Source organism: Artemia franciscana, chromosome 5 (genome assembly GCF_032884065.1).
Source record: "Artemia franciscana chromosome 5, ASM3288406v1, whole genome shotgun sequence".
In the NCBI taxonomy this organism is placed as follows: Eukaryota; Metazoa; Arthropoda; class Branchiopoda; order Anostraca; family Artemiidae; genus Artemia; species Artemia franciscana.
This window is the reverse complement of record NC_088867.1, coordinates 43,715,368-43,727,637: the sequence shown is the minus strand read 5'-3', so window position 1 is coordinate 43,727,637 and position 12,270 is coordinate 43,715,368. Positions and strand designations below refer to the sequence as shown.

The 12,270-nt window shown below is 33.2% G+C and overlaps 2 protein-coding genes across 5 annotated transcripts in view; both read left to right on the top strand.

Annotated features, from left to right (window-relative positions):
* Positions 1-3,194, top strand: part of LOC136026793 (serine/threonine-protein kinase 32B-like) — a 136,939-nt gene extending 133,745 nt beyond the window's left edge. Inside the window, exon 7 of the mRNA XM_065703494.1 lies at positions 2,110-3,194. Coding sequence (XP_065559566.1) covers positions 2,110-2,289 — 180 coding nt within the window. The 3' untranslated portion in view covers positions 2,290-3,194. The remainder of the gene's footprint in view (positions 1-2,109) is intronic.
* The window catches only part of LOC136027460 (ADP-ribosylation factor-like protein 2), a 274,558-nt gene that overhangs the window by 223,810 nt on the left and 38,478 nt on the right, over positions 1-12,270 (top strand). The window lies entirely within an intron of this gene.

Genomic DNA, 12,270 nt, shown 5'->3' with positions numbered 1-12,270 from the left:
TTATGAGGCCAACGAAACTGCTGGACGAAACGAAATGATGTTTCGGAAGGACAACCACCTCCCTTCATCAGTGCTATATGTTGGAAAAGAAAGAAAAGAAAGAAAAAGAAATATGTTAGAAGGAAAAGCGCACAAATTTTCTGAACAAAAATGTGAACGAAACAATTCTGATAAAAAACAAAACTATTCGGATAAAAAAGGAGAAAAAACTGCTAAAAACCAAAACTGGAAGAACAAATAATCTAAAAAGGAAACAACGCGAAGAACAAGAAAATAATAAACAGATAAAACGAAAATTAGCAGAAGTAAAAATTGAAAAGCGAAAAATCCTAATTCTAAAAAGACAAGCCTCTCATCAATGTTAGTGGCTTACTTTGTTTGTTTGTTTTTTTTTTTCTTTGATATGGCAGCCTAATCTGCCTTACGAAACAATCTTCATTTCATATATTTTTCTGGGGAAACTAAAAATCTCCAAGAATATCAAGAGACACTGGCATCAGAGAGAACCAACCGAAACTCTAAAAAACTGCATTTTGATTCTAATAGATAGGCTATATCACAGGATTTAGCTGATTATGATAACTCGAAATATATAAATTTAATTAAGTTTAGTGGTACCCATCAAAGGCTACGAGCCTGAGAAACTTTCATTATATTCGAAAAAGAGGGAAAATACACCTTAAAAGTCAAAGAATCTTAATGAAAATGACACCATCGAATTCAGCATATCAGAAAACTTTATTGAAGAGGTTTCAGCCACCTATATGCAAGAATATGGAATTTTCACGGATGCGTGTTTTTTTTTTTTTTTTTTTTTTTTTTTTTCCAGGAGTTATCGTATTGACCCAGAGGTCCTAGAAAATTGTGAAAGTGCTCATTCGAACGGCAGCTAAAAATCGGCAACGAAAATTTGTTGGGTTTTTTCATGGGGAAATTTTCCAAGTGGAGGGAAGTGTCCAGGCTGTGAAATTTTCAGACGAAATTTTACAGCGAGGGGATTTGCCATATTTCCTATACAAGCTTTTTAATGTTTTGCTTTCTCTTTTCCATATCAATTTTGCAATTGGAGATGTTAAGAGTAATTGTCCGGGGTAAATTTTCACTGGGATCGAATTGTCAAGAGTACATTTCAGTGGGAAGGGGGATTTCTCCGTGGAGGCACAGCAATATTTCCTGGCATTGTTTAAAAACGATCAAAATTTAGAAAAAGACAAGTTTTTTCAACTGAAAGTAAGAGAGCAGTAACAAATCTAAAACGAACAGAAATTATTAAATATATGGAGGGGGTTGCCCCATCCTCAGCACCTCGATCTTTATGTTAAAGTTTGAATTCTGTCCCAATTCTTTGAGAACGACTCCTCAAACACAAGGGTTGTTTAATTAGAAACATAAGAAGCTTTTTAAAAGCTTTAAGAACGTTAGCGTAAAGAGCGAGGTGTTGAGGAGGGGACAACACCTTTCATATATCTAATAATTTCTGTTCGTTTTAAGCTTTAATGTTGCTCCTTGCTCTCAGTTTAGAAAAACTTCGTTTTTTATTTAATTCACGTATGGAACCAAAGGAAAACAAAGAGAAGTTATTATAAATGAATAGGCAAAACCAAATCAAGCAGAAAGTAAAGTGGATAATCAATTCAAACTTCTAAGCGACTAAAATTACCACAAATAAAAGTTTGGCTTGCACCCAGGTAAAGGCATGATCGTTATTTTCGCTTAACTTAAAACATTATTTATGTTAAATGCATCAGCTTTTTGTGTCAAAACATCCGAAAGAAAAAATAAATAAAAGATTATTAACAGAAGCAGCTCGAATCCTGAAAGAGTACCACTTGACCATTTTAAACGTCGTAAAAATTTTCGAGAGATATTGAGTAGAGTCTGTTTTTATCGATCTTACTTACTCATTAAAAAAAAATAATGATAAAAAGGGGAAAAATCGCTAAGAACTCTTTAACTTTCTAGGCGATAGTCAAGAAAGGCCTTATCCTTTCAGTTGATCATCTTAAGGTAATACAAATCTTCCAGAAACATTGAGTATTCTTTTTTTCTTTTTTATTTATTCAGGGAAAAAAAAACACGAAAATCATAAAAGACTCTTTTCATTTCTAGGCGATGGCCAAGAGCGATCCTAATCCTGAAAAAGTGCCACTTAACCGACTTAAAGTAACAAGAATATCCGAGAAACATCGAGTATCATCTTCAGAAATTAAAGCTAGGATCGAAGGATCTCTTGCTCAATTAGAAAACAAAAATATCTCCGAGGACAAACGATCAGAGTTGCAAGAGTAAGGTCAAACTTGGACAAAAGCTCTTGATCTAGCGTCAAAAGGTGAGACTCGAGTGAAGTTGACCAAAGTGACAAACTCCCATGTGAACTCTCGTAATGTGGCGATTTGAAATTACCGATTTTACTTTCATGTATATTCTAATCAGTTTTCAATTTTTGATTAAAACAATTTTATTACGTCTCAGAGAAGCTCTACAAGGAGCTCCTGAATGGGAGTGCGCAAACGCCTGGGGGGGTGGGATGAAAGGGTTTTTGCGTGTGATTTTCGAATGGATCTTTATATAGTTACTCTCTTCTCTCAGAATCGTCTGAATGTCTCTAAATGAGGCTTGAAATCTTGCTGTAGGATTAAGAAGAGTGTGGACAAACGAAAAGCCTAAGAAACCCTCTACTGTCATCTTTACATCATCAAAGAAGAAATCCTTTAACCCACCGCTTTTGACTGTTTTTTTCTATTCAAATATGTAAGTGTTATCCAGTTTGTCAAAACTTTATATATTAACCTTTTACCTTGGTTTTGAAATTGAAACTGATTGTATTTTGTAAAAATCACACAGCGCGTTTTTCCTGATTTTCTTTAATCTAATCCACTGGTACTAAACTATCAAATTGATTTTGAATTGGTCATATCATCTTACAGTGTTTACTATTTTTAAGTAATGATTATATGAAATAAATATTTTAGAAACATGCATATATGTGATTTTTCTTGCTTTGTTCTTTCACATTTCAACATAGATTTGTAATTAATTTTGTACTAGCTGTTTTTATTATTCACGAAATTTGTATAAACAAGATTTTGCTATGAATATAAACTTCTAATTTTGCTTTATAACTTACATTTTTATATTATGTTTGTATGTAATGCACGTTTCATTTCTTTATTAAAATGTAATTCAGATTTCTATTTAACTTAATTATGAAGGTTTCATTAAGAAGGTAACTAAATTAGTGATAATGTAACTCAATATTAGTGCTGACTATAAGCACAATCTTTATGACTCAATTGAGCCATTCAATCTTCAAATTAACTTATATTTTTTTTTTTATATTAGTATAAAATCTACAATACAGAAGAATGCAGAGAGTTATTGAAGGATGCCATGCTAAATATTGGCCTTCCCCATTCATTTGTTAGATTGATAGTGAGCATGTATACTTGTGTGAGTGGAATCATTCAAGTTGATAATAGGTTTTCGAAGCTTTTTGATATTAAGCGGGGAGTAAAACAGGGCAGCACCCTTTCACCTAAGTTGTTTAATATTTTTATTAATGATGTTGTTAATTTTCTAGAGAATAGATGGGCTCCGAAAGTTAGCCTAAGGACTCAAAAACTATCTCTCTTATTATTTGCAGATGATATTGCTTTGGTGGCTAATAAACTGCAAGATCTACAGACTCTTTTGAATCTCATAGAAGAATATTTGCATATAAAAAAGTTAAGGCTGAATACTGAAAAGAGCGAAGTTGTTATTTTTAAAAAAAGGAAGGTTGGGGACGATGAAAAATATACATTTAAATTTAATAATAAGGAACTATTTATAAGTAAAAGAATAAAATATTTAGGCTTTATCTTATCGGAAAATGGAAGCCTAAGGAGTCATGTTGATGAAATAATTAAGAGAGGTAGGGTGGCCATGTCAGCTATATTTAGAAACCCGAAGTTAATGGGGATCAAAAACCTAAAAATGCATAAAAGAATATTTAACACAAAAATTTTACCCGTGATAGAATCTGGAGCAGAGATATGGGGTGGAGAAACGGTGCAGCAACTGGAGTCCCTTCAGCTCCAGTATTATAAAAGAGTGTTTGGTCTACATCAGACAACTCATTCACAGATTCAGAAAGGTGATATGGGCCTGTTTTCTTTAAAGCTACGTAGGTATATTTTAATGCTTAGATTCTGGTTGAAGTTAACTAAGAGTAATGAAGATAGACTAGTAAGAGTGGCATATGAAGAGATGTTGAAATGTGGTTAAAAAACCTCGTGGCCATCCCAAATTAAATCATTACTAGAAAAAGTAGGAATGCCTTATTTATGGAATAATGGTCTTTGCTCTCGTGATGTACCAACAAATTTAGAAAGCCAGGTACGATTTATATTAGAGAGTCAGGAAATTCAGCATTGGCAAGGGCTGGTTTTTGATTCTACAACCCTACAACATTATAATCAGGCAAAACCTAGTTTTGGGGAGGAAGTTTATTTTAAATTTAATTTACCGGCTATGATTCTACGTCGTTGGATTCAGCTTAGGGCAAATTGTCTTCCAATCCAAAACAGGCAAAAAACGTCCAACAAAAATAAAATGATAGTTGGTCCTGATAGGCGGTATGTTTGTCCCCTTTGTAAAGATGATGATGAAGACTTGGATCATTTTCTCTGGAAATGCCCGGTGCTCTTGGATTTACGCAAAATTTATTTGCATGGGATTAATTTGATGCTTCCGGGTATTCTACAAAATAGTAACCCAACCACAATATTTCGAGTGGGAGTATATATAGATAAATCTTTAATAAGAAGAAAAAGTTTTATATGATTAATTTCTTTTCTAGTTAGATTAGGTACTTTTTGCGTTGAATTCTGTTTTTTTTTGTGCGTGTTCGTACTGTTGTTAAATTCCTTGCTTGTTTGTTATTTATTTATATTTTAGTGTGTATATGGCCCACGGATTTTTGAAATACACCTATCTATCTATCTATCTATACGAAAGAATTCAACTCTCCAATTACTACATTTGCGAATGTATTCCCTAAAAATAAGGTTATGATGAAATACTGCTCTGACGGCTTAGGAACCTTCCCGAACTCAATTTGATGTTGTATCATCTCTGGAGGAACTTTTCGATACTGTTCGTTATTTATATTTCTGCTGTGCAACACACATATTACTAGTATATGCCATGAGACTTTCCCTCATAAGTTTTACGACTTATCTAGATGGCAATCTTAAAAGCTGAAAAATTAGGTAGTAAGATCGCTTGTTTTACTTATTATTGCAAATAGGAGGACATATTATGCCGGATCCACAACATAGTCACACCTGTCAATGAAAAAATAATATTATTAGGAATGACACGAGAATGATATTTATGAACGATATGACCTTGATTTCATTGATACGCGTAGATTGTACAAACAGATAATTGGAATGACAAGAGATTGTTTTGATCAGCAACACTGATCAACTTGCTTACATCAGCACTGTCTACCCAAATAATTACATACTAACAAGGCCTTATCCGGTGAGGGGGGGAGGGGTACTGGGTATCGACACTCCCTCTCCAAAAAAACTAGGTTCAGCTTACGAAAATGTAAGAGTAAATTCACATAAACTAATTTTTGATGCGATTTTTGTAACCTCATCGACCAAAAAAAATCCCCATGAAAAAAAAAATCCTTGACACGATTTTCTTACTAATGCTTCCTATTTGTATCTTTATCCAGATTAATCTTATTATCTGTAGGAAAACTGTAGTTCCAAGCGTCCATCTTTTATAATTAAGAAAAATTAATAATACCTCGAATCTTTACTATGATTGATAAATACCAAATTGAACGCTTGAACGTAGAACAGCAAAAACCTGACAAAATGTGACAGGGATAGATGGCGCTGTAATCGTGTGTTATTTCGACTTGATCTAGAAAGTTGACTATAATATGGTTTTGGAATAAGGTTAATAAAGCATTACCGTTTCTATAAGTTAATATTAGTTAAATTTTAGTGGCACTGGTATTCCTTTATATCTTCATCTATGCTGCTTTTCCAACCAAAGTAAATATGCTACTTATTTGTAATTGGTTATCAAGATGTTGCTCCTTCTTTATACGTTCAATGTTTTCTTGGAAGTTTTTTTCGGCATTTTTGCACCTTTTCACTATCGAAAACACCCCTTCATATTGACCAATAACTAATTTTTAACCTTTTACGTGATTCTGCACCATTGCGCTAGTTATTTTGAGCTAATCAGTCAACACACCAAGCGACTATATTTGTTTTGAACTTATTTGTATAACTAGGCATCTAATCAATGCAGATTAACCATTTCTCCTGCATAACGGCACAGAGTTAGGCTTTAAAATCTCTTTGTAAAATTCAAAAGCAATTTACCATCATTTATCAAATGAAGGAACTTATTACTTTAGATTTGACTTCTTAAGAAATTTTTAAATAGTGTATGAAACTTCGAAACTCCGTAGCAGTGGTCTATAAAAGCGGCAATGTGAGGGGGAAGGGCAAATATTTGTTTCAAAATCTATAGGCACAATTTTGTTACTATTTCCATTAAAAATGCCAAAATAAGGTGCATTTTATAAAAAAAAATCTAAAATTGGTATTTTTATAATTTAACTGGGGGAGGGAGATTAGTGAAATGCTCCCCACTGTATCTGCTTGACCTGATGCTATTTCTTATTACAACATTCAGTCTCCGTCATAAGTTTTATATGTTTAATATGCTATATGTGCTATATGTGCATATATGCTATATATGCACGTTATAACGTGCTATATGTTTAAGTTAGAAGGAAACGCGTTCACATTTTCCAAACAAAGTATTAACAGAACAATTCGAATAAAAAAAAAACGTGATAAGTAACCAAAAAAAAACAATAATCTAAAAGGGAAACGACGCGAAGAGTAAAAAAAAGACGGATAAAATGAAAATTAACAGAAGTCAAAATTGAAAAGCGAAAATTCTAAATCTAAAAAAGCAAGCCTCTCACCAATGTTAGTGGCTTACTTAGTTTTTTTGTTTTTTGTTTTTTTTTTATATGGCAGGCTAATCTGGCTTACAAAACAACCTTCATTTTTCTCGAGAAACTAAAAATCTCCAAGAATCTCACGGCTTCAGAAGGGACCAGTAAACCTAATTTGGTAAATTCGGTGGTATATTCACGGATAAACTAGGAAAAAGGATAAATTTATCATGATGTTTGTACAAAGTAACCATGCCTCCATGACATCGGTTATTTTTCTAACAAGACCTAAAAAATACACGAATACAAACAAAGAGCGATGTAAAGACAAACGCGTTGAAATAAAGTCAAAAGCAAGGAGCGACGTGGCACAAAAATAAACGAAACGCTAAAAAACGGTATTTTGATACCATATCACTGATATGTTATTTTATCAGGCATATATCAGGAACAAATCAAAAACAAAAGGGCAAAAAATGAATTTTTTTAATCACAAAAACGTAGGGCATCTGGACGAGTTATTTGTTATAAGTCAGAGTAATGTGATTATGAATAACAGGGTTCGAGCCAAAGTCTGAGAGTGATAAATAGGATGTTATATCAAGGTCAGACAAGTAAAGAAATTTTTTCAAAGTTATTTAGCATACATTTTATCAGGCATATTTGATATATCAGGATATATCACTGACACTGTTCGATAATGATGATGTAAATTTCTATTAAGAATATATATAATTCATTAAGTTTAAAAATATATAAATATATATTAAGTTAATATATATATATATATATATATGTAAGTTAATAATATATAAATATATATATTAATATATAAAAATAGATTAAGTTAAGAAACATATAAATTTCATGTTTAGTGGCACCCACTTAAGGCTACGAGTTTGAGAAAATCTGCATTATTTTCCAAAAAGAGGGAAAATACATCTTAAAAGTCGAAGAATCTAAATGAAAATCACACTATTAGATTCAGCATATCAGAGAACCTTATTGCAGTTCTCTGATTTTTTCTTTTTTTTGCCAAAAGAAAGATCACGGATGCATGTTTTTTTCCGGGGGTTATCACATTGGCCCAGAGGTATTAGTACATTGAGAGAGGGATTAATCGACCGGAAATTAAAAAAGGAAACGAAAAACCGCCATTATTCCATTACACAATTCTTTTTAGATATCTTTCTTTCTCTTTTCCATCTCAATTTTTCACTTGGAGATGTTAAGGGTAATTGTCCGGGGCAAATTTCCACCGGGATAGAATTATCTAGAGGATATTTCCGTGGGGGGGGGGGGTTTCTCCGTCGAGGCACAGCCATATTTCCTGGCATTACTTGAAAAATAATCAAAATTAAATTAAAAAAACATGTTTTTTCAACTGAAAGTAAGGAGCAGCATTAAAACTCAAAACTAACAGAAATTATTACGTATATGGAGGGGGTTTCTCACTGCTCAACACCTCGCTCTTTATGTTAAAGTTTGAATTTTGTCCCGATCCATATACGTAATTATTTTTGTTCGTCTTAAGTTTTATTGTTGCTCCTTAATTTCAGTTGAAAAAACTTCTGTTTTTTTTATTTAATTCACGTAATGATACAAAAGAAAACAAAGAGATGTTATTATAAGTGAATAGATAAAACCAAATAAAAACTGAAAGTCAAGTGGATAATCAATTCAAACTTAAAAGGGATTAAAATTACCACAAATAAAAGTTGGGCTGCGACTTCCCTTTCATCCACGTAAAGACACGATCGTTATTTTCGCTTAACTTAAAACATTATTTATTTTAAATGCATAACCTTTTGTTTCAAAGCATCCTAAAGAAAAAATAAACAAAAAATTATTAACAAGAGCAGCTTGAAGCCTGAAAAAGTACCACTTGGCCATTTTAACCGCCACAAAATCTTTCTAGAGATACCGAGCATACCGAGTCTGTTTTACTCGATCTTATTTACTCAGTAAAAAAAGTAATAAAAAGGAAGAAAAATCGCCAAGAACTCTTTAACTTTCTAGGCGATGGTCAAGAACGGCCTTATCCTGGAAAAGACTCAGTTGATCATCTTAAAGCAACACAAATCTTCCAGAAACATTGAGTATTATTTTTTTTTCCTTTTTTATTTATTCAAGAAAAAAAAAACACAAAAAGATCGTAAAGGACTCTTTTCATTTCTAGGCGATGGCCAAGAGCAATCCTAATCCTGAAGAAGTGCCGCTTAACCGACTTAAAGTAACAAGAATATCTAAAAAACATCGAGTATCATCTTCAGAAGTTAAAGCAAGGATCGAAGGATCTCTTGCTCAATTAGAAAACAAAATATGCTTGAGGACAAAAGATCCGAGTTGCACGAGTAAGGTCAAACTTGGACAAAAGCTCTTGATCTAGCGTCAAAAGGTGAGACTCGTTTGAAGTTGATCAAAGTGACAAACTTCCTTGCGAACTCTCGTAACGTGATTTGAATTTAACTATTTTATTTTCATGTATGTTCTAATCAGACTTCAACTTTTAATTTAAATAATTTTTGCACGTCTCAGAGAAGTCCTACAAGGAGTTCCACATTGGGAGCGCACAAACGCCTAGGGGGGGGGGAGGGTTTTTGCGGATCATTTTCGAAAGCGTCTGTATAAAGTTACCCTCTTCCCTCAGAATTGTCTGATTTTCTCTAAATGGGGCTTGAAATATAGCTATAGAATTAAGAAGAGTGTGGTGTGGACCAACGACAAGGCTAAGAAACCCTCTACTGTCATCATTAGCACCATCAAAGAATAAATCCTTTAACACATCGGTTTTGACTGTTATTTCTATTCAAATACTGTTATCCAGTTTGTAATAACTTTATATATTAACCTTTTACCACTGATATAACTGATTGTATGACTTAAAAATCAAAGAGCGATGTTCTCCTTGATTTTCTTTGATCTAGTACACTCGTAGCAAACTTTTACACTGATTTGGAATTAGTCATATCATCTTACAGTTTTTACTATTTTTAAGTAATGGTTATAAGAATGAATATTTTGAATAAGTGCACATATATGGTTTTCTTACTTTGGTTCTTTCGGATTCCAACACAGATTGGTCATTACTTTGTACTAGCTGTTTTTATTATCCGCGAAATTGTATAAACAAGATTTTGCTATGAATAGAAACTTCTAATTTTGCTTTATACCTTAAATTTTTATATCTTGTTTGTATTTAATGCACGTTCCAGTTCTTTATTAAAATCTAGTTCAGATTTCTTTTTAACTTAATTATGAAAGTTTCATTAAGAAAGCAACTGAATGAGTGGTACAGTAACTCAATATTAGTGCTGACTTCAAGCGCCATCTGCATGACTCGATTAAGCCATTAAAACTTCAAATCAACTTTTTTTTCTATTTCAACATCAAAAATACAAATATACGAAAGAATTTAATTCTTAAATCACCAAATTTGGGAAAATATTCCCTAAAACTAAGGTTTTATGTTAAAAAAGGGAAGAAATAATCCTATCAATTCCCATATACTTTTTATGAAAACCACTTTAACCGTGTCCAAATTGAAATGAGTATAATATGGTTTTATATTTAACGACACGTTACACTATGTATGATACTAAGATCTGGATGATTGTTATAGAACGTATTTTGACCAAATCCAAATTGAAATGCAACTTATAAGTTTTTATATGCGATTTTAGATCAAATAATATATGGTATTTAGATAATATGCATGCGATATCATGTAATGTATTTTAGAGGTAAAACTAAAATTAAGAAAGAAAATGCGCTCAGAATTAGATTCCGGTGATTATACTATGCGCAAGCGTCTTGGTACTAAACCTAACAAGAAGAAGAAGAAAGAGAGAAAATGAATAGACTAATATTGATAGCAAAAGCTTCAGGCTCCATCATGGGGCTCATTATAGACAAACAATTAGCACGAATGATCTGCAATGCTCAAAGATATTCACAGTCGAGCGCCTGGGTTGAACAAAAATGTAATGTGGCCCTGGTGATTCGAAATAAAGACTGTTCTGCGTCCATCATCAACAAATTGTTTCCAGAGTTTCCCTTGACCTATTCCCTTGACCTGCTATGATAAGTTTAAGCTTTTAAAAAATGTTGGTTCTATTTCAGACAACCATTGTTTAGGAGGCCAAAATGATCAACTAATCTTGTTCCATTCCATTCATATTGCCCTCCCACAAACGCTTAAGCGCTTAACTTTACCCCCTCAAATCCCTTAAATCAAGCATCTTACATAATCAAGATCAGCATAAAAGCCATTTTCTCTTTATGTAAGTACCATTATCAGAATTTCGGTTTGACTGGAACATTGGGTAAAAGTAGAGGTTGTCCTATCAACCCTGTTCTGAATCTTTTAAAATGGTGCCATCAGTGTTTTAAGAAACCTTACATACAGCGGGCATCTTTATTTGACGAAGAGTCTGATCCGAGATGGCGGAGATGGGTGGGAGAAGGTTTCACAGTAAAGCGTGATCGCATCCCAACAATTTGACCGCATCCCATGACGTCTTAAGTGATGTGGCACGGGTTTTGCGTCTGATATGACATCAAAAAGAGTCTACGTCTTTGCAGTATTCTGAAATGATGACATTGTATTATAGGTAAAATTAATCTTTTGACAAAAAAAAAAACTGATTCTGCTTAGCTGACATTTAGTGTTGGGGATAATACCAAACGAAATTTGATACGAAATCTGCTTAATAAAATCATAACTCCAAAAAATATTTCTGTTCCAAACCCAAAAGTATGATAAAAGAGAAAACAAAACTGAAAGCCTCCATCGGTCGTGAAAACATTGAAATTTCAAGAACTTAAGTTGTAGAAACACACCCTGTAAGTGTACCCTGTAACGACAACTGTAAGTCTACAAACGATGGAAAACCAAAAGAAAAGACAGAGAGATCCACAGCGTGCAAGAAGTAATTTGAATTGTTGAGATCTGACCTATAGGCCGGATCTCAACAAAATACGCCGCAACTACACCACACAAGTTCATAACCTCAGGCTCTTTTGGCTGAACCTTACAAGTATGGATAGCGAAAGCAGTGTCAGCAATCTCTACAAACTAACTTGTCGTGTATGAGTACAAGAGAGACCACAAGGCAAAACATCAGAAACCGAAAGTGTGTCTATTCATAGATTTCATAATAGCTTTTCATTCTGTTCTAAGGGATGATATCTTGGATGCCATGACAAAAGATAAATTGGTCAGACTTATTCAAGCTTGCTACCAGTATATGCAAGCCCAAATTCATATAGGTGCGTAGCCCTCCATA